General features: G+C 38.3%; 1 protein-coding gene across 1 annotated transcript; it reads right to left on the bottom strand.

Annotated features, from left to right (window-relative positions):
- Nucleotides 1-4,825: 4,825 nt before the first annotated feature.
- Nucleotides 4,826-18,124, bottom strand: LOC139728989 (DNA replication licensing factor mcm5-like). The gene is made up of 16 exons (XM_071639916.1): nt 17,906-18,124; nt 17,168-17,294; nt 16,124-16,252; nt 15,350-15,522; nt 14,330-14,485; nt 13,034-13,118; nt 12,387-12,597; nt 11,824-11,984; nt 11,359-11,427; nt 10,240-10,473; nt 9,286-9,369; nt 8,725-8,843; nt 8,043-8,171; nt 7,617-7,759; nt 6,328-6,455; nt 4,826-5,071 (listed from the first exon to the last, which is right to left on the bottom strand). The coding sequence occupies exons 1-16, from the start codon at nt 18,058-18,060 to the stop codon at nt 4,970-4,972; spliced, it is 2,205 nt and encodes a 734-aa protein (XP_071496017.1). The 5' UTR covers nt 18,061-18,124; the 3' UTR covers nt 4,826-4,969.
- Nucleotides 18,125-18,866: the final 742 nt, after the last annotated feature.

Raw genomic sequence — 18,866 nt, 5'->3', positions numbered from 1 at the left:
GAGAAAAGGGAAATTACTGATTATGTTTCACTCGTCAGATATGACAAGAAAGAAAGAAAGACACGTTTCGTCATTGAAAGGTAAAGTAATAGATGAAGTAGAATTCTGTTCCGTGTTCACGAAAACTCTCATAAACTGAATCAAGTGAGTAGAAGTGTAGTTTTATCAAAATCGGGCCGACTTAGAAATTATCATTATTTTTCATTATTTTTTTAGTTATACATGTTTCAATGCAACAGTTATATGCGTCGCGAGCATATACACATGCACACTAATAGTGAAATGTCACGTTCTCTCAATAATCTTTATTTACAATCACTTTTATTACAACAGCAGGGGCCGCGGAACTTTTTTTTTGTGGGTGTACTTGTTTTTTTTTTTCATGATAATTTCATGTGAGACATAAGTTAATGACTTGTCACATTATGAAATAAATTACTCCAATGAGAGCCTTGTGGGGGCGGTGACATCACCACCTTATCTAATTTGCATACTATCATTTTTTTTCTAGCAAACGGGTGAAACCTGAAAGTCTTGTATTTCTGTTTTACGATCGATTTTGACAAAACGTCTGTCATTATGTTTGTTTCATTTTACTCTATTTAGTGAAGCCGACTGGAAAATGGAATAGAAGTGGTAATCCAGTTTCGTTCAAAATTTCTCTCGTTTTTTTTTCTATTACATAACTTTCATCAACCCAACAGAAAAAATATGGCTCGAATGCATTTTTTTTTCCAAATTGTCTTCACAAATAATCAATATCATGATAGATGCTTCAATAAGTTTACTGATGCATACTTAAATGGACCATTCTTCAGAATCCTATTTCTCTGTTCCTATATAGAAATATTTCGATTGCTATTCCATGAATACCGACAAACATTTACTCATACACAACAGCACACAATACGACAAACATTTACTCATACACAACAGCACACAATAATTATAATGACAAAGTGCCACTTTTCGACCACTTGGCAGATTCACTCTTTAAATTTTCAATATGCGTGTGACTGTTGGTTGTTGTTGTGGTGGTGGTTATGTTGTTGCTGTTGTTGTTGTTCTGATATATATACTGTACACAACAAAATGACCATCATCTAAATGCATTAAATTTCTGAAATCAGAATATATTACAAAACTCATGTAATTCCACATGTAAAATGTCTTATGCATTGATTTGTTACCACCTCTGACTGAGACTAACGGAAACATATAAAAGTCTTACAACTGTCATACAAGATTTTTTATGCCTCCGCCACGAAGTGGTGCCGGAGGCATTATGTTTTCGGGTTGTCCGTCCGTCCGTACGTACGTCCGTACGTCTGTACGTCCGTACGTCCGTACGTCCGTCCGCATTCGTTTACGCGATAACTTAAGAAATATTGACTGGAATTTTACCAAACTTGGTCCAAGTATAAAGTATGATGGGGCAATTACTTGATTAGATTTTGGGTGAAATCGGCCAAAGGTCAAAGGTCAAAGGTCAAGGTCAAATCATGAAATTGTATCTGTTTACGCGATAACTCAAGACTGGATCGAGCAAATTTCACCAAACTTTGTCCGAGGATGATGTATGATGGGACAATTACATGATTAGTTTTTTAGTGAAATCGGACAGAGGTCAAAGGTCAAAGATCAAGGTCAAATCCTAAAATTTATCTGTTTACGTGATAACTCAAAACTGGATGAAGCAGCTTTCACCAAACTTGGTCCAAGGAGGATGTATGATGGGGCAATTAGTTGAGATTTTAGTGACATTGGCAAGAGGTCAAAGGTCAAAAGGTCAAGGTCAAATGCTAAAAATTTTGCTATTTCCCCCATATCTATGCAATGCCAGAAGGTATTTTATTGAAACTTAGTGTAGACATGTACTACTGTGTAAAGATTCTCCAGAGAGAGTTTCATGTCATAAGGTCAAAGGTCAAAAAGTCAAAAGGTCAAAGGTTAGGTGAAGATGTTGCAATTTCACTTTTCTCGCAAATGGTTCAATATATCTTCATGGACCTTGGTACATATGCATGTACTGACTGGCAGAGATTATCTAGGGAATTTAGGGGTCATGGGTCAATAGTCAGGGGGTCAAAGGTCAAGGTCAACTCTTCAAAACTTTACTGTTTCCCTCATATACTAGTATATACAATGCTTGCATTATTAGTTTTAAAACTTAATATACCTAATGGAGATTCTCTGGGAAATTTCCAGCCAGAAGGTCAGAGGTCAAAGGTTAAGGACAAAAGGTTAGGTTTAAATGAAAAAAAAATATTTTGTACTGTAATTACACTCTTTCTTCATGCCTTGAAAATTACTCAATGCATAAACTGATAACAGGGTCGGTCAGAAGTCAAGTAAAAATCCTCAATTCCCCAAATTCATGTATGTGTACCTGCACTCTTAGACAATTATAGCAAACCCAGTTTGAGGAAAGTGAACACTCAAGACATTTCTGACAAACCTGTCATATCAATATTTTGCCAGTTATGTGAAACTGTCATCACACATTGTGAAGACATTGTACTATACACCTATTGGGAGAATCATGCATTATGGCGGAGGCATCAGTCGCCATAGCGGCATTTCTAGTTTCTTCTTCTTCTTCCTCATGATAGAAGTATTCATATGACATACTTCTATACAAACTGAAATGGTCTGATTTACCAGCAGGGTTTATTATGTTTATTACAATGTCTGAAGATAGTCTGAAGATACAACTCGCAACACAAAGAAGACATCCAAATACAGACAGACATATACACACATATACACACACACACACACACACACACACACACACACAAACATAAGGAATGGTTGAAATGCAGCAACAATTTTCTTGAATTATCTAATGAGTTTACTCATCTCTTCAAATACAAAGATTAAGAGTGTTTCTCTTTCTTGTCAAAGTTTAATAAATCACTTGGTAGACATTATCACTTTTCATACAAACAAGACATGGACACTAAATTGTATAATTTTCAAAGTTTATTTACAATGAAAACACTGCAGATACATACATTTATCAATATGTTGGCCAATGAGCGCTTGGGTATGGCCATAGTTGGTATATTTACATATGCATTGACTACAGGATTCTTCCCTTCTGCACCAAGGTATCAAAAAACTATGGCTCTGATTATGTATGATTTACTGCTAAACACTTTTAGCACTGAAATTTAAAGTTTATTTCCAGAATCATAATTTTAAAGAAGATGTACAATATATGGGAACATTTGCACACTCTCTAGCAACTGCTTTATATTTTTCTACTCAAGTATTCGTTTGTTTTGATTATTTTTCATGTTTTTCTTTGCTTTCCTCAAAACAATTAAGGATACAGAGGTAGCTTCTACAGTAAGCAATTTTTATATACATTTCTACATGAAAGTTCCCTCTCTCATCACTTGTTAAATAGGATATACATCTACAATATTTTAAATACAATACCAAAATCTAGTAAATGCTGGTCACATACAAACAAGAGACGTCAGAATTGGAGAAAGGGAAAAAAAAAAACATCATTCAAAATACTTGATGAGGTAAAGTGTTGCATTTGAAGCCTAGTAGAGCAGTAATTAAGCAATTGCATTCTCCTTTTACTTACAAGTACAATTACCATAATTTGATGGGGCAAAAGGTGATGCAGTAAACTGTTCAGGAAACATTTGACACAACTGAATTTGCTCAATTTTCAATCTAAAGTGAAGATTTCATTAACAGTGAAATGGACAAACCCTGTTCTTATGAATCAGATTGTGTGTAGCCAGCATAATTTCTTACTGATGGGATTTTTTTTTCCTTCAAATTTCTTCAAACTGGTGGTGAAATACAAATTGTCTTGGTCATATGACTTCACAATGCAGTAAATGATGAAAAATTAACTCATATATTCACAGGCGCATTGACTAAACCTTCATAATCCATGGTATGACATTATGTGGTGCTCAAAAACTAAACAGGATATCTATTCTGACCTACACATCTCACAACAATAAATCTGTAAAATTCACAGGGGTTCTTTGAAGGAATGAAAAAATGTCAATATTTTATGATCATAATCCCTTAAATGTGTAATCTGTCCACTACAGATTATACTGTCTGTTGGTAAATAACATATTTCCAACTTACACATTTCCTTTTTGAAAGCTACCCTCTTGATACTACATACACCATGTATTAAATGGTGTTTTTATTTCTGCAGATTTTGCATATTAAAATTTGATCATTCAAGAACTCACAAATGCTGCCTCCAACAAAAAATGCGATGTGCATCATCTCAAAGATGGGACATCACAGTATTTCCTTCTGGAGACGGTGTGATATTTATTTCTCTTTCTTTGGCAATGGTTCTCAGTCTCAAAATAAACCACTCTTGAATTTGTCTTACAACTCTGGACTTGCAAAAAATGCTTACATAATATACGCCGTGTACAGGTCACGTCTGTTCCTGACTGAACTTTCAACAACTGATGTCCAGTTTGGTAAGAAAACCTCCTCCTCCCTCCCCCATCCACCCCCCCCCCCCCAAAAAAAAAAGGGGGGTTCATGTCTTTTTCACAGTCACGCTAATTGCAGAGACTAGTTTTAATTTTAGACAATCAATTTCTTCGGGAAATGCTCCTGCCACTGTCAGCACAAAATCCAAACTTTTGATGAAGAAGTTGACATTTGTAACTTCTGACCTTCCATGAGGACGATTTGATTTTGCTACAGCACGCATTTCCCATAGACACTTGCCTGAGTATACTCGGGACTCATCCTCAACGGGTTAAGGAAAAAACAAACAAAAACATAATGCTTCCGGCATCACTTTGTGGCGGAGACATAAAAACAGGAGAAAAAAAGAAGAAAAATTGTCATGCCCAGATCAAGAAACATTTTGTAGATGGACGCTCCCTTGTTAAAAAAGATGATCTCTGCACCATACAACTCTCTCCCGGACAGGATTGTATCAATTCTTACAGCTCCCTCACTTAATCCTGTATAGCATCTTGCGCTGCATACGATGTTGGATCTCACCGCGCCTCATCATCAGGTGTATCACCTTGTGGATGGAGCGCTCTGGATATTTCTGGACAAAGAAATCAGAAGAACAAAAGAATTGTTAAGTAAAACAACATCCTTTGCAACATTTTCTGTTTTCATTTGTTTGTCTTTCAAACTAAGAAGGGCTTTGCCACATTTAGCTCCAAGTGTTTTATGTGATCTACAAACAACGGCACTTATTTATCTCTGATTAGCTCATTGCAACATATTAAGAAATCTATACTTTACTTGGCCCCTGGAAGATAAATCCAACCACTACAAAACAAAGCTCAAATTCCCATACCTCGTTAGATAAATATACATATTACAGCATCACTTTGGATGACTACAGGTTGAATGCATGGAAATTACACAGGATTAGTGGTTGGCATCTTAGGTCATGAAGTCACAACATTAATCCTGGTCTTGGTAGAAACTATGACTTACGAAACCATTGACAATTCAAGCCATGCATTGCCTAGCAAAGTTGTATTGTGAGGTCACATATCATAATATCAATATCAATGTAATAACCCCAAAACAACAAAACGGTTTGCCTAACAAAACCTACAAAAAGTTAACTGTGGTTGAGCATTTAGCTAACATGTTGAACACTGCTAAAGTCCAGACCTGGATCTGGACCCACTTATATAGAACTTGGAAGTCAGCTGTCATTGAAGCAATGAATCACATCATCATAATAAGCAATTCTTACAGCACATTGAAAAAGCAATAGATTGCTCATGGTCAGCAATTGACTGCAATTGAGACCTGGCCTCCAGAGCAAAAAACTGCCATTTATTGTATAGGCCATATATTTAGCGATTCTAAATTTTCGCGAATCGGGACTTCTGGACAATTTCGCCAGTGGTTGAACACTGCTAAAGTCCAGACCTGGATCTGGACCCACTTATATAGAACTTGGAAGTCAACTGTCATTGAAGCAATGAATCACATCATCATAAGCAATTCTTACAGCACATTGAAAAAGCAATAGATTGCTCATGGTCAGCAATTGATTGCAATTGAGACCTGGCCTCCAGAGCAAAAAACTGCCATTTATTGTATATGCCATATACAATGTAGTTAGTTATTCTAAATTTTCGCGAATCGGGACTTCTGGACGATTTCGCCAGTGGTTAAATTCGCGATCGTGGAGTATTGTACTGAATGAAGAAATGTATATGTGTGCGTTACATTGATATGTATAATATAAAATACATAAAATAAAAATCTCACGAAATATTTGGCGTATACAGTATATTGAGTGGACTAAACCCTTGGGCCTGTCCACCCACTTACCTGTCTGAGGAAGTCCTGGACAATGCAGTGCTCAGAGACCTGGGATCCGATGGCAAAGCGCCTCTTGAGCTGCTTCTCGATGCGATTCAACTCCTCCTGGTCCTCCTGTGTGGTGAAGCCCTCAACACCTGTCAATGAAAGTTTGCAAACATTGAGAGATACTTCATAGAGGTACTTTCACATATGAAAGGTGCAGAGTTTCTACAGATAAGGTTTCAACCAATGTGATATCCAATAAGACATCCCCCGGTTTGTAGAAATTATTCACGAATTTATACCAAAAATTAATGTGATATCCAATAAGATAACTTGCAGTTTGAAAAAAACAATAACTATTGCCAAATTAGTTAAAAAAACAACTACAAAGCAATATCTAATAAGATTTCCCCTGATTGTAACAACTATTGATATATTAATACAAGATAATATGCGACAAAGTTTCTTGTTCAAACAGGTCCACATTTGACACATCTGTGGGTCACTAAATGTGTGTGCTAGATGCACTTTTAGGTCTTGTAAGCCAACAGCTCATCATTTTCACATCATTGAATGGGTAGTGGATAAGAACAGCTATTATCCAACCACAGTCATAACCAAACACCAATTTGTGAAAGAATAGCATAATTCTTGTGCTTCTTTTTGCTGAGATGAATTAAACTAACCAAGTAGTGGCACAAACAGGATGCAAATGAAAAGGAAATCATTCAGGAAATAAGCTTCAAACTGAATAGTTCATGTTACTTCCCGTATTAGTTTCCATGGCAGGGCCCGATGAAACAAGTTCATTTGTATTTGTTTTACAGGCCCCATAGCTGATAATTTAAGACTAAAGACCAAATAGTGTGGGGATACCATGTGTTGGGAAGGCTGGCCCAGTTCAGATATATTCACTAATCCCCCTAACAAATTGTGTGCAGCTCTGTCACTGATATCCATGTAAGGTACACACACAGTTAAAGAATCTCAACTGGAGTTGCATGTTCCTGATGAGCGTACACTTCAATGCACATAAATTGCTGACAAGCAATTCTATTCTAGCAGGTCTGCGCTATCCACGTTTTTTGGAATGCACCACGGTTGGCAGCAAATGAAATTTGATACAATGAAGTCAACCTTCATTTCTTATGCTACCAGGTTTTTAACAAATTAGTTTTGACATGCTGAATTCCCTTCTTGTGCTCAATAGAGCTTTCAACTATTTCTTTCTATATCAAAACAATGCAGCTTTTCAAACACTAGTATTTGGTAATACATTAATTGACAAAGAACACTTCTCTGAGATTACGGACCTGACAAATTTCCAGTCCTGGCGGCATCCAGCGTGGAGACCTGGAAAAGTCGCAGCGCCTCGTCCACGTCTGCCTCACTGGCAAAGGGCTTCAGCTTCATTTTGGCGAGGGACTCCGAGATCCGCACGATAGCTTCCAATTGTCTAAAGATATCACAAACGAAGAAGGCTCATGTACTACAGAGAGGAATATACTTCAGATGATGCAGCGAACGATATTTTTCATTTTATCATATATACAATGTGCATGTTACAATACATTATTAGTCTGAAACAAAGAGAGCATCTGCGATAGAAAAAAATACTACTGTGCTACTACATCTCACTTTTCTTTTTCCATGTATCAAATATCAAATTGCTGGACAATGGTGTTTTATAGCATGGTTTCCCTAACAACAAGTACTACCAGAAGTGGGACACCACTTACCGAACCGTGATTGGAATGCTGGTTTTCTTGTCTGTCTCCATCTCATGGTCTCTTGCCCCCGTCCTCATCCGCACATAGCGGTTCTTCAGCTTGTCTGCAGCAGCGTCAGAGATGCGAGGACCACACTTACTGCAAATGTAGGAAAACAGAACAATGCCCCGAAAACATAAAATACTTTTGTTAGAGGAAGATATCTTCAACTTCAATCAATCTATCATTCACTGCAACAATATTGTAACAGGAACAGTATCAGCTCACATGGTTTGTTATAATACTATTAGAACATGCAATACTTGATACCACATAGGCCTCTTGGTAAATTAAATGCAGAATGTACATTTACAGACAAATACTTTATTTGCTCCACATTATACGAAAGCAGTGAGGCAAGTATGAGCCCCCATAAATTAATCACATCAGTCGAGCAGTAACAGTGTTGAAACTGCTGAAACATCAGTATCATATGATACAGTGGGAACAATGATGTATGAACACATTCCATGCAGTCCAATACCAACCAATCTATACACAGCAGTACTTTTCTTACTTCTTATTTCTTACCATTCAGTTAATTTCCCTGAAAACTAAGCAATCATCATTGTGCATTGATTTAGCTCATTCATTCATTTTTTTTTTGGTCAACTCTTTGCCAAGATTTCCTGGGCATTTTATAGTACCGTACCTTCTGACGTATTCGATGTACTTCTTGAGGAAGTTGAGGCTAAGCTCTCCTTCCTGGGCGGGAGTGGCAGCGGTGATCTGTGCATTCATGTGGATGTTCATGACGTGCTTGGCCAGTCTCTACAAGGAGTAAGACAGGAAAAAGGGAGGCTGACAATGAACCACAACTGACCATGATTGTTTTAATAATTTTGCATGTCTTGGGTATTTTACAGACATTTTAGAAAAGAGAAAAAAATGAAGCCAAACAATGGGAGTTGTCAAGCATGCTCATTTATTCCTACCTACAGTTTGTTTGTTGTTGTTTTTTTGACGGTGAAAGAAAATAATGTTTACATTTCAACAATGAAAAAATATGTTTCTGCAATCTCTATACACAGACAGGCATTTTCTTTTTAATTAGAAAAGGAGTGGTCAAAAATACAACAAACCTGCTACACCTCTGGTACGACATGAAAAAAAAAATGATGGTTACTGTTTGGAAAAACACTGAAGCACACCACACAATAAAGAAAGAGCAATATACAAATAAACTTTGATAAAACTGTGAGATTTAACTTACAGTGTCCCTCGTCTCATCATGCTCATCCTTGACGATGAAGATCATGTCAAACCGAGACAGGATGGTAGGCATGAAGTCAATGTTCTGTGTGGACAGGAATAGAAACAGCAGCTTATCCGATTAATTCTTCACATCATTAGCATCTTCAATAAATAATGGTGCACTTTCATCCTTATTTAATTGAATACTGGACTGTATTGTGGGTGTAGTTCCTTACCTTGTTTTAAAAAAAAAAGTTTTATGAGATCTACCATAGTAACAAATTAGCAATAGTGGCAGAACAGCAGACTGGAAACACAATATCAGCCCCTCTCAGTTCCTGGTGACTACAAATAAACCGCTCTACATATCATATAATACATGAGCATGTTGGAGACTATATATCTCCTTGCTCTGTGACTGCATCACTGTGATCTCATGATGAATACAGGATATCTAACTTCGAGATTGACCAGTCTTAAGATATTGCATGATTCGGCCAGATGTTGAAAGATCGATGCAGATTGTAGACAACAGTGGAAAATCAGGGACAAGAGACACTTCTAAGATTTGCTGCAAGTCATACATCGCATCATGTTATCTACTATACACACGAGGCTATATGCATAATAGAGTATTTACTCGCCATATGCCTAGTATTAATGCTCTGTGAGTGCATGAAGCAACTGAGTGAGGTGCTAGTCTTACCCCTCATGGCAGACAGTGCTCCTTACTAGCATATGAGCAGCCAAGGAGCAGCCAAATTAAGGAGTGCGGACTCACATATTTAAAAGCTTATGTATGCATTGTACAATTGTTCTGTGAGAGCACAGAACACACACACATAAGGCGAGGTCTCCCATTACAGTGAATATATAACCTCGCTCTGCACATTATCATATATGGCGACCCTTTAGAGTGTGGAATGCCATTCTATAGTACTGGTAGTACGATACTGCAACATGTGCCCCCTACCTCATCCCCCTTGGTGTCATCCCATCGGCCGAACACAGAGTTAGCCGCAGCCAGAACAGAGGCCCTTGAGTTCAGCGTCGTGGTGATGCCAGCCTTGGCAATGGAGATGGTCTGCTGCTCCATGGCTTCATGGATGGCCACCCGATCGTCCTCCCTCATCTTGTCGAACTCGTCGATGCACACCACGCCCCCGTCAGCCAGAACCATGGCTCCTCCCTCCATCACAAAGTTGCGCTGAAATTGAACAAACACAATTGTTGTGTAAATATGTGAACAAACGAAACCTATCAGTAAAGCTTTTTATTTTTTGTGTAGCATAACTGCACCTTCCATCTAACAGTTGTAGATATTTGTCACACAGACCTACCAACCTTTCTAACTGAAAAATATGGATGATTTGGCTCAAAAGGAGGAAAGAAAGAGCAGCTCCCATAGGAGTGTATAACAAAATGATCAATAAAAAAAACGAAGAAATTCCTACTGAAACAAGGGCTGGGAATGGTCAAAATTCAGTCTTTCCTACAAATTCAGAATGGTTGGGAAATCTGCTTATATTGCCCCCACAACACCTGCTACAAAGACAAAGTTGTGCTAATATGAAATAAACTAAAGTGCTCCATTCATAAATGACAGAAAGTAATCATCTGTTAGTCAAAGTAAGAGAAACATCACCTAGCTTTGTTTGAAAGAAACTCAGAAACATCGACTTGATCATGTTTACAATGCAAATAATAAATTCCTATCAATGATACCATGCTTTCTAAGTTGTTAAAATCAGACCAACAATAGTGAAAAGTAAATGAAAATCAAAACTACAGGAGAGTATTATCGATTTTTAACAGTGCACAAAAGAAAAGCATCAAAAGTGTAAAGTTGCTGGAGGCAGAAACATTCATACACACCGACATACACCCACCCACACACATACGCATGCACACATACAACTGTACATACTCAACACACTTATACAAACTCCTCCTTAGGATCTGACTTCTATTGTGTATTTGCCTTGCAAACGCTGATACATTAGAGCTTGGACTGTAAACTCCCTGTCAGTCCATTCCCCCCTGACCCATTAGTGATTTACAATAACTGCCACCTACAAACAGATCAACGTACCGTCTGGGGATCTCTCATGACTGATGCAGTCAGACCTGCAGCGCTGCTCCCTTTGCCGGATGTGTAAACCTGGGATGTGCCAAGAAGTCCGATCGTAAGTTCATTGGTTGGTTGTGAGCAAAATTACAATTCCACAAATTACACAGCTAATCAAAGGCTATCAGCCAGAAAAAAAAAAAAAAAAAAACATGTTAAAACTTTTAGTCTTGAGATAAATGAGACAATTTATACATTTTTATCCAAATGTGCATAATAAGGTCACTCTCTCTGTGTCCTTCTCTGTGTCCTTTGTGCAGTGTTTGCAAATGAGTCATAAACATCACCAATAAGGACTTGAGTTAGGCCAACCTTCCAGGCACACAAATCATGAAAACTCTAGCTATAACATGCACTGATTTCTCAAAATGCATGTTCAATGAGAGTATGCATGCATCTTCCAAGCAACCAGAAATCTAGTTCACTCACCCCAATTGGTGAAACTTTCTCCACAAATTTGAGCAGCTGACTCTTGGCCGTACCAGGGTCTCCAAGCAACAGAAGATTGACATCGCCACGACGGACCAATCCATCGGGCAGACGCTTTCTGGATCCTCCGAACAGGAGGCATGCAATGGCCTTCTTAATGTCTGACAGAGGAAAAACAGAACAATATTTGCCAGATATTTCAAATAATTGCCAGCACCTTACAAAGCCACTCCAAACTTCTGTCATGTTATCAAATTTGGCAACATAAAACAAATTACCTTGGAAAACCATCAGTTCAACTTTAAAGATATCACTGTAAGTGGCTCGTGCACCAAGTAGATTTTGAAGAAAAAATAAAACTTTGCAATATCTTCTGAGACATGGTCTTCAAGATGATTGTAACACCAAATGTATTCACTGATTCCCTAAGATATCACTATAAACAAACTTTGATATATCCGAAGGAGAGTAAATCAACACGGTAAAATTGATCTCACTAGCTGGTAGAATAATCATTGTAAGATGAATGAGACAAATATAAGACAAACACATCAGGTCATTACCGAGACTGCCGTAGATTGATGGGGCTATGCTGCGGGCAATGGTCTCATAGATGTTGGGGTTGGCAGCCAGCCGACGGAACTCCTCCTCCTCCTGAGGTGTGACTTGATGGGACAAGCTGCTCCTCCCAAGCCCTGCCTGGTCTACCTCAATGCCCACTACTCGGATGTAAGGGCTGCGGATTCCCACAGCCACCTTGTTCTTGCGGGTACGCTGTAAGATGGGCAGCATTTAACACCAATTATGAATGTCGGCGATGTCATCATGATCATTTTATTAGAACTAGTGCACATTTGGCACAATAAAATGTAGTACTTTCCTCTTTCAAACCTGGCTTGGGTGTTACTGTATTTGATATCCCTGTATCACAAAAATGTAGTTTTGATGAAGGTTAGCATCTATAGTGGCAAAATTTCTTTTGATGCATTGGGGTCTGATTAAAGATGGATTTTGCAAAAAAAGAGAAACATGTTTCACTTTGCAGCAACAGTGATTTTCCATTTGGTTTGACATTCTATTGCTGTTTATGTTTCACTTTAAATTCTACATGTCTTTACTAGGAGCATATTCCCTTGAATAGTCTTGAATAGTACACCACAGGTATTATATAAGTCATGAATAAAACAGATTCACTGATAGATATGATTACCTTGGAGACAGGTCCAGCTTTTTTGATGGAGTAGACTCCAATGACAGTCACTCTGTTACCTGGAACAACCTTCTCACACAGGTACCTGTCGTGCAGGGGTAAATGGTAATTAAAGGGGCATTCCGGACGATTTTCATAATTTCACATCATGTAGTTCATAAATCAACCGCTCCATGTATAGATCCATGGAATTTATTGTGGTCCTTGAGCAGAGAAACCAATAAATTGAAAATCTTAAACAAATTACACTGAACAGTGATGATGACATCAGAGCCTCATATATTTCAGAAATGTAGCAGTGTAATCCATTACAATACCGCTTGCTCAACAAGTTCACCTGTGAAAAATCCATGCATACCTTTTTCTTTTGTTCTGCTTCCTTGAGCCCCAACTCATGCATTCTTATGGTGAGGCTGTCATGTCATCATCCTTGCTCATTGCAATTCATAATAAATTTTGAAAACATTCTCAATACTTATCCCAATCACTATAAATTCTGAAACTCTGTACTTGGTTTGACTAATTTATAGTTGTTCAAATGTAAAAGTCTGAAAATCATCCGGAGGTCCCCTTTAAAGACATATGAAATTAGCCAAACAATAAAATACATCACATCAAGAAAATCACATTGGAACTTTCAAATCAGAGAACAGTTTCTATTCACGTCATGATTTGATGCACTCACGTGTGTCCACGGGTATGTAAATTCATTTCATGTGCTGGGAAGATGGAACTTTCTGACTATGAGTGCAAAGATATATGGGAAGCTTTCGTCTGTATAATCTGCTTGACATTTTTCCCATTGTTTTCATTTTGTTAACTAAGTTTTCTGTAGTCACATGAAGTCCTGGTGTACACAACAAGGTCTATTTTTGAAAATTTTCAGTAAATAATGAATTGCATTGAACTTTTACTAATATCTCTTTAGTATGGGGCAGACTTTTCACATTAGGAAAATCTCAAAGTAGAGGTCACATCCAGTTTATTTGACTGCAAAACTTATACTGTAAAAAACAGAAATTTTCACATTTTAATTTTGCAAATTTCGTGAGAGCCAAGATTTGCATAATTAAAATGCATGTGAAAGCTCTTGTTTACACTATATGCATTGAATGCCCATGGCAATTCGTGAAAATTTCATGCTGCGAAAAAGGCCGTTGGCTCCAATCTGCAAAAAAAAATTCATGCCGTGAATATTTCTTGCTTCACAGTACTCAGGAAGGAATTTTTAAAAAGTCAACACTTGACTGTGAATCTGACTGCCACTATAAGTGGTCGAGAGACACCACCACTCACCTGTCACAGAAGAGCTGCATGTGTCTGGGCATCTCTCCATTGGGCACGTCCTCCGGCGCCTCCTGCAGCTTCAGGATCTGGAAGTCCACGCACTTGCACTTGTCAGGCACGATGAAGAATGGATCCAGGGGACACTTTGGCCTTCCAGCCTGATCACTGCGATTAATATCAGTAAAAGAATGACAAAAAGCTTGAAATTGGCATTCAGGATACTTTCTTTAAATAAAAATTGGGCTAATCATTTAACAGGCCTTGATGGTGTAATCCACAGACATTAAGCCATGGCTCGACACTAACTTTCATATTTTTGGTGGCCCGAGAGAAAAATTTGGTGTCCCGAAAAAAAAAACAACAATAAAAAACATTAAAAGTCCTTTTTTTTTAATGAGTCAAATATTTAAGATTTATGATAGTAAGAATTAGAAGTTGGACATATCTACTCATAAATAAACTTCAACAAACTTGCAACACTCACTCTCAGGCATTCAATCAGTCCTTTTCATCCATCCTTTGAACAAATTTAACTGCTAATTTCTGGTGCAAAAAGCTATGAATTTATTCACATACTTTTCAAAAAATTTTGGTGGCCCGAGGCGGGCCACCAAATTTGCCCTTTTATTTAATTTGGTGGCCCGACTTTCATTTTTGGTGGCCCAGGCCACCGGGCCACCGTTAGTGTCGAGCCCTGATTAAGCACATCACAAATCACAAATTGTTTTTGATGAGAATCCTGTAGAATATTTTCATGTAATGGGGCCTAGGTTGCACACACTTCTCAGTTACATTTGGTTTAGTGGTGTCCACTGCATGGATTTCTCACTTTGCTTTGTCTCCCTTTGAAATATAAAAATAAAGAAAGATCAAGAAAAGTCTTGCACAGGAAAATAGTAAAGCATCCCCTCAGTTGCCCCTCAAGATTTTTTTTCCACTATACCTCATTCTACTCTACTTATACATAATTACTTAATTTGCAAAAGGCATTTGAATGTGCATTGACAATAAAGCTGTGTACATGCTTACGTGTTGCATTTGCGTGGCAGGGCATATCCCTCTAACCCGGGCTTGAGGGCGAGATTGGGCACGTAGTTACGGCAGCTTCGGCACTGAATGGTGATGCGGGTAGCCTTCGCACGAATTGCCGATGCGGCTATTACGATTCCCGGGATCTTGATCAGCTTGGACACTTCTTCAGACTGCCAGATGAAGAGGAAGTTGGAAGTCAGAATAAATGATGACCAGATCAAAATGTTTTTCTAGCAAACATATCTCAAGAGTGTTGCATAGACAGCACAGAGACCTACATTCATGACAGACTGCTCCTTCTACAGGTGAAATAACAAGACCTTCACAAAACAAGGAATGGGGGATTAATAAACAGGTATGTTATTGCCTAAAATTCTGTGCACAGGTCTTACTCAAAGTGTGCATGATCCAGATGACAGCCATCTAACACAAGACACTAGTCACTCATAGAAATATAACTAGTAGACATGAACAAAATCTTGTGATGCAATGAAAATTGGTCAATAATGCCAATGAGAAATAGGAGTAAACACCATCACCATCATCACTAAGTCTGGTGTACTCAACAACAGACAATCAGGCTTTGGGGTACTGTCTCAGCATCGAAAAGTATAAGCAATAGTTACTGTAACATTGGAGAATTCTTCAGAGAGGGCGACACCCATTGTGATGGAATGTTGTTTCAACGTTACAAGAAAAACTTCCTCATTCGCCACTATAATCTGTACCGAGAGAATAAAAGGGATTTGATTAAGGTTGGATCCGGCATACCTTGAGATTCCTGATGGGAATGGGGTTGGCACCTGACCGCAGCATGATTTGAATGTCCTGCACATCTTCCTCTCCCTCTGGGCGGGGTCTGGTCACTTCATCAGCGGTTTCCTTGGCTGCCTCTTCAAACTGGATGTGACAGTGACAAGTATGCAAATAATATACATGAATGTTTCAATTGAATTAAAATTAAATTTAAAAAAATCAAAACGAACTGGTTTCACAAATGACAGAGGGCATACACTCTCAATCTCATTTCATAATGTACAAACATACATCTTGGTTTACATTTCTTTTTCGTCTTGCTACATAAGGGTTTCACAATTGACTCATGAATTTGGACTCAAGCAATAATTCAAATCACATGGAAAGTAAACTGCATGCCTACACACATAATCGTTGTTTCAGAAACAACTGACTCAAGTTTCATGACAATACAGTGCACTCCCGTTACAACAAATATGGTATAAAAATGAAATTCTTGTTACAACGAAGTTAAAATTACAGGCCCAAAATAATCATCTAATATACAAATTTGATGTTCGGCTATAACAAAATTTTAATAAACGAAAGAAAATTGCCAGTCCCAAGGACTTCATTTTAACAGGCGTCGCCTGTATTGGCAATTTTCAAAAAATAATTTTGCACGCTCTCAACTAGGAGTAGGAGCACTGCTGAAAACGCATACTTTGACTCCTAAGCTCACAAAATATGTTATAATCTTATATGTATACGCTTTGGATGCTTCATCACTTCAAATGGAAAAAAAAGCTTGGCACTGATAATTGATGCTAAATATTGACAAATGCTTACACATGTAAAATAAAAACAAACAAACTAAAGAACTCTAGACTACCCTGGTACTTGAAAACCTATATTGTAATTTTGTAGTGTCTGGTTATGATAAGAGCTTCAAACACTTTTCCATGACATCTCTAACGCTGGTGATCAGCACTTGAATAATATATACGCTTGAAATGTTCTCTGATGCATTGGGGTAGCAGGCCCTACCATTTCAGCTCCATGTTAAGAATGATTTCTCACCAAAGGCAGGTATTCGGCAGGTTGCTTCTGCAGTTGATCAGCGAGGTCCTCATCAAAACTGGCCAAGTCTTCCAAACTGACATCCAGGAAATACTGATTCAGATTGTAATGCCTTTTCAGCTCATCTCTACAAGAGATACAAATGTATGGAAAAAACCCCACACACAAACAAAATGGTGGACTTATGTTAGTTTCTGTTGCCAAAAAAAGGGGAAAAAGACACACACATCTCTCTATCTCAAGCCAAGGGCAAGGCCTAAAAACTAGCTGTGAGGGTAGGCCTACTAGGCAGTCTAATGTTAGATCGAAGATCTATTTTTCTATTTAATTTCCGTTTATTTCGGGCCCATTACAACTTGAGTACAAGCATGTACATTTCTTTTTGGCCTTCTTTTTTCGGGCCACCAAAATTTCAGATATCAAGATCAAGATCTAACGGTTACAGATTCTTTATAAATATTCTTACTTGACTAGAAAAGAAAACGGGGGGGGGGGGGGACGGGAGTTTGTGTCGAGACTTGGCTAATGTAATAATGACACATAAATTTAGATCAAGATCTCGTAGATTATTAAAGATCTAGAGACAGTATCTATCCATTCTTCCATCATCACTGCACAGCACCCACTTCCTTCACTCACTCTGCCAAAATCACTCCATCGCCGCATCGGCCATTTAAATGCCGTCCGTGCCGTGTAATGGTGAATGACAATGAGAGATGCTACATAGCGTGAACTCACCTGTACTTGTATGAGAAATTCGCATCATGGAATTTTCTCAAGAAGTCCTTGAATCGACGCTGCAAAGCGGCTCTGTTAACCTTGCCGTCATCTTGCTGATCTTCTGTGCCAAAATTATCGGAGAAAAAGATTCCTGGATCGTCAAATCCTGCCATCTTTCGAGCTAATCACCAAGGTTTGTGGAGTTAAACTGCGAGATGCGATATCCTTCACGTTCGTGCTGTGGTCTCGATCCGTACCGCGCTCAGGCTCTGCTCTGTTGTCAAAATGGACCTTTAAAAACTTCCCGGGAAATGTACCACGTGTATCGAACTTGGCGCGAACAAGCAGCTGTGCATGAAATCCAGTTTTGCTGATATGTTCATCGCTCTTACGTTGGTGTAAGTACAAGATATGAGCACCACTCAGCATGGTCTGCTTAGACTACTACATATCAACGAAGGATTTTTAATATATGTTTTATCACATCGCATATTTTTCAAATAAGTCTTGATACAACAATTTTGAAATTTCTATCCTAAAAGATGATCAACATTGATTTTTTGTGCTTTTGTTGCGAATAAAAATGCTTAGTATTGTAGAATAAAACAATTATTCACGACGTTTCTCCTCACATATTTGTACATTACCCTATGTAAAAATAGAAGATTCCAAAACTCACAACATGGGAATTTCGGTCAGCGTTACGCAAGCTTTGTTGACCTAGCCATAGCGCAGTGTAGACCCGGGTCGCACCCCAGTCGATCGTACAGCTACATGCTGCGGAGTTTTTCACGTTACATCACCTAGTACTTTTGAGTACCTCGCGAGGCTAGCTCACAGAAATCTCACGTTGCCCTGTGTGTGACATGATCGACTGTTTTAGTGTGTTGAATTGAATAGCGAGAAACCGAACATCGCGAGAGTCGTTGTAACTGTTAAGTGTAAACTGTGTTATGATCCATTTCTTGTCAGGATGAAC

Source organism: Diadema antillarum, unplaced genomic scaffold, assembly GCF_040938485.1.
Source record: "Diadema antillarum isolate AM-2024a unplaced genomic scaffold, OU_Dant_1.0 seq00000209_RagTag, whole genome shotgun sequence".
Classification (NCBI taxonomy): Eukaryota; Metazoa; Echinodermata; class Echinoidea; order Diadematoida; family Diadematidae; genus Diadema; species Diadema antillarum.
The sequence above is the reverse complement of the archived record's forward strand: the minus strand, read 5'-3'. Positions and strand labels throughout refer to the sequence as shown.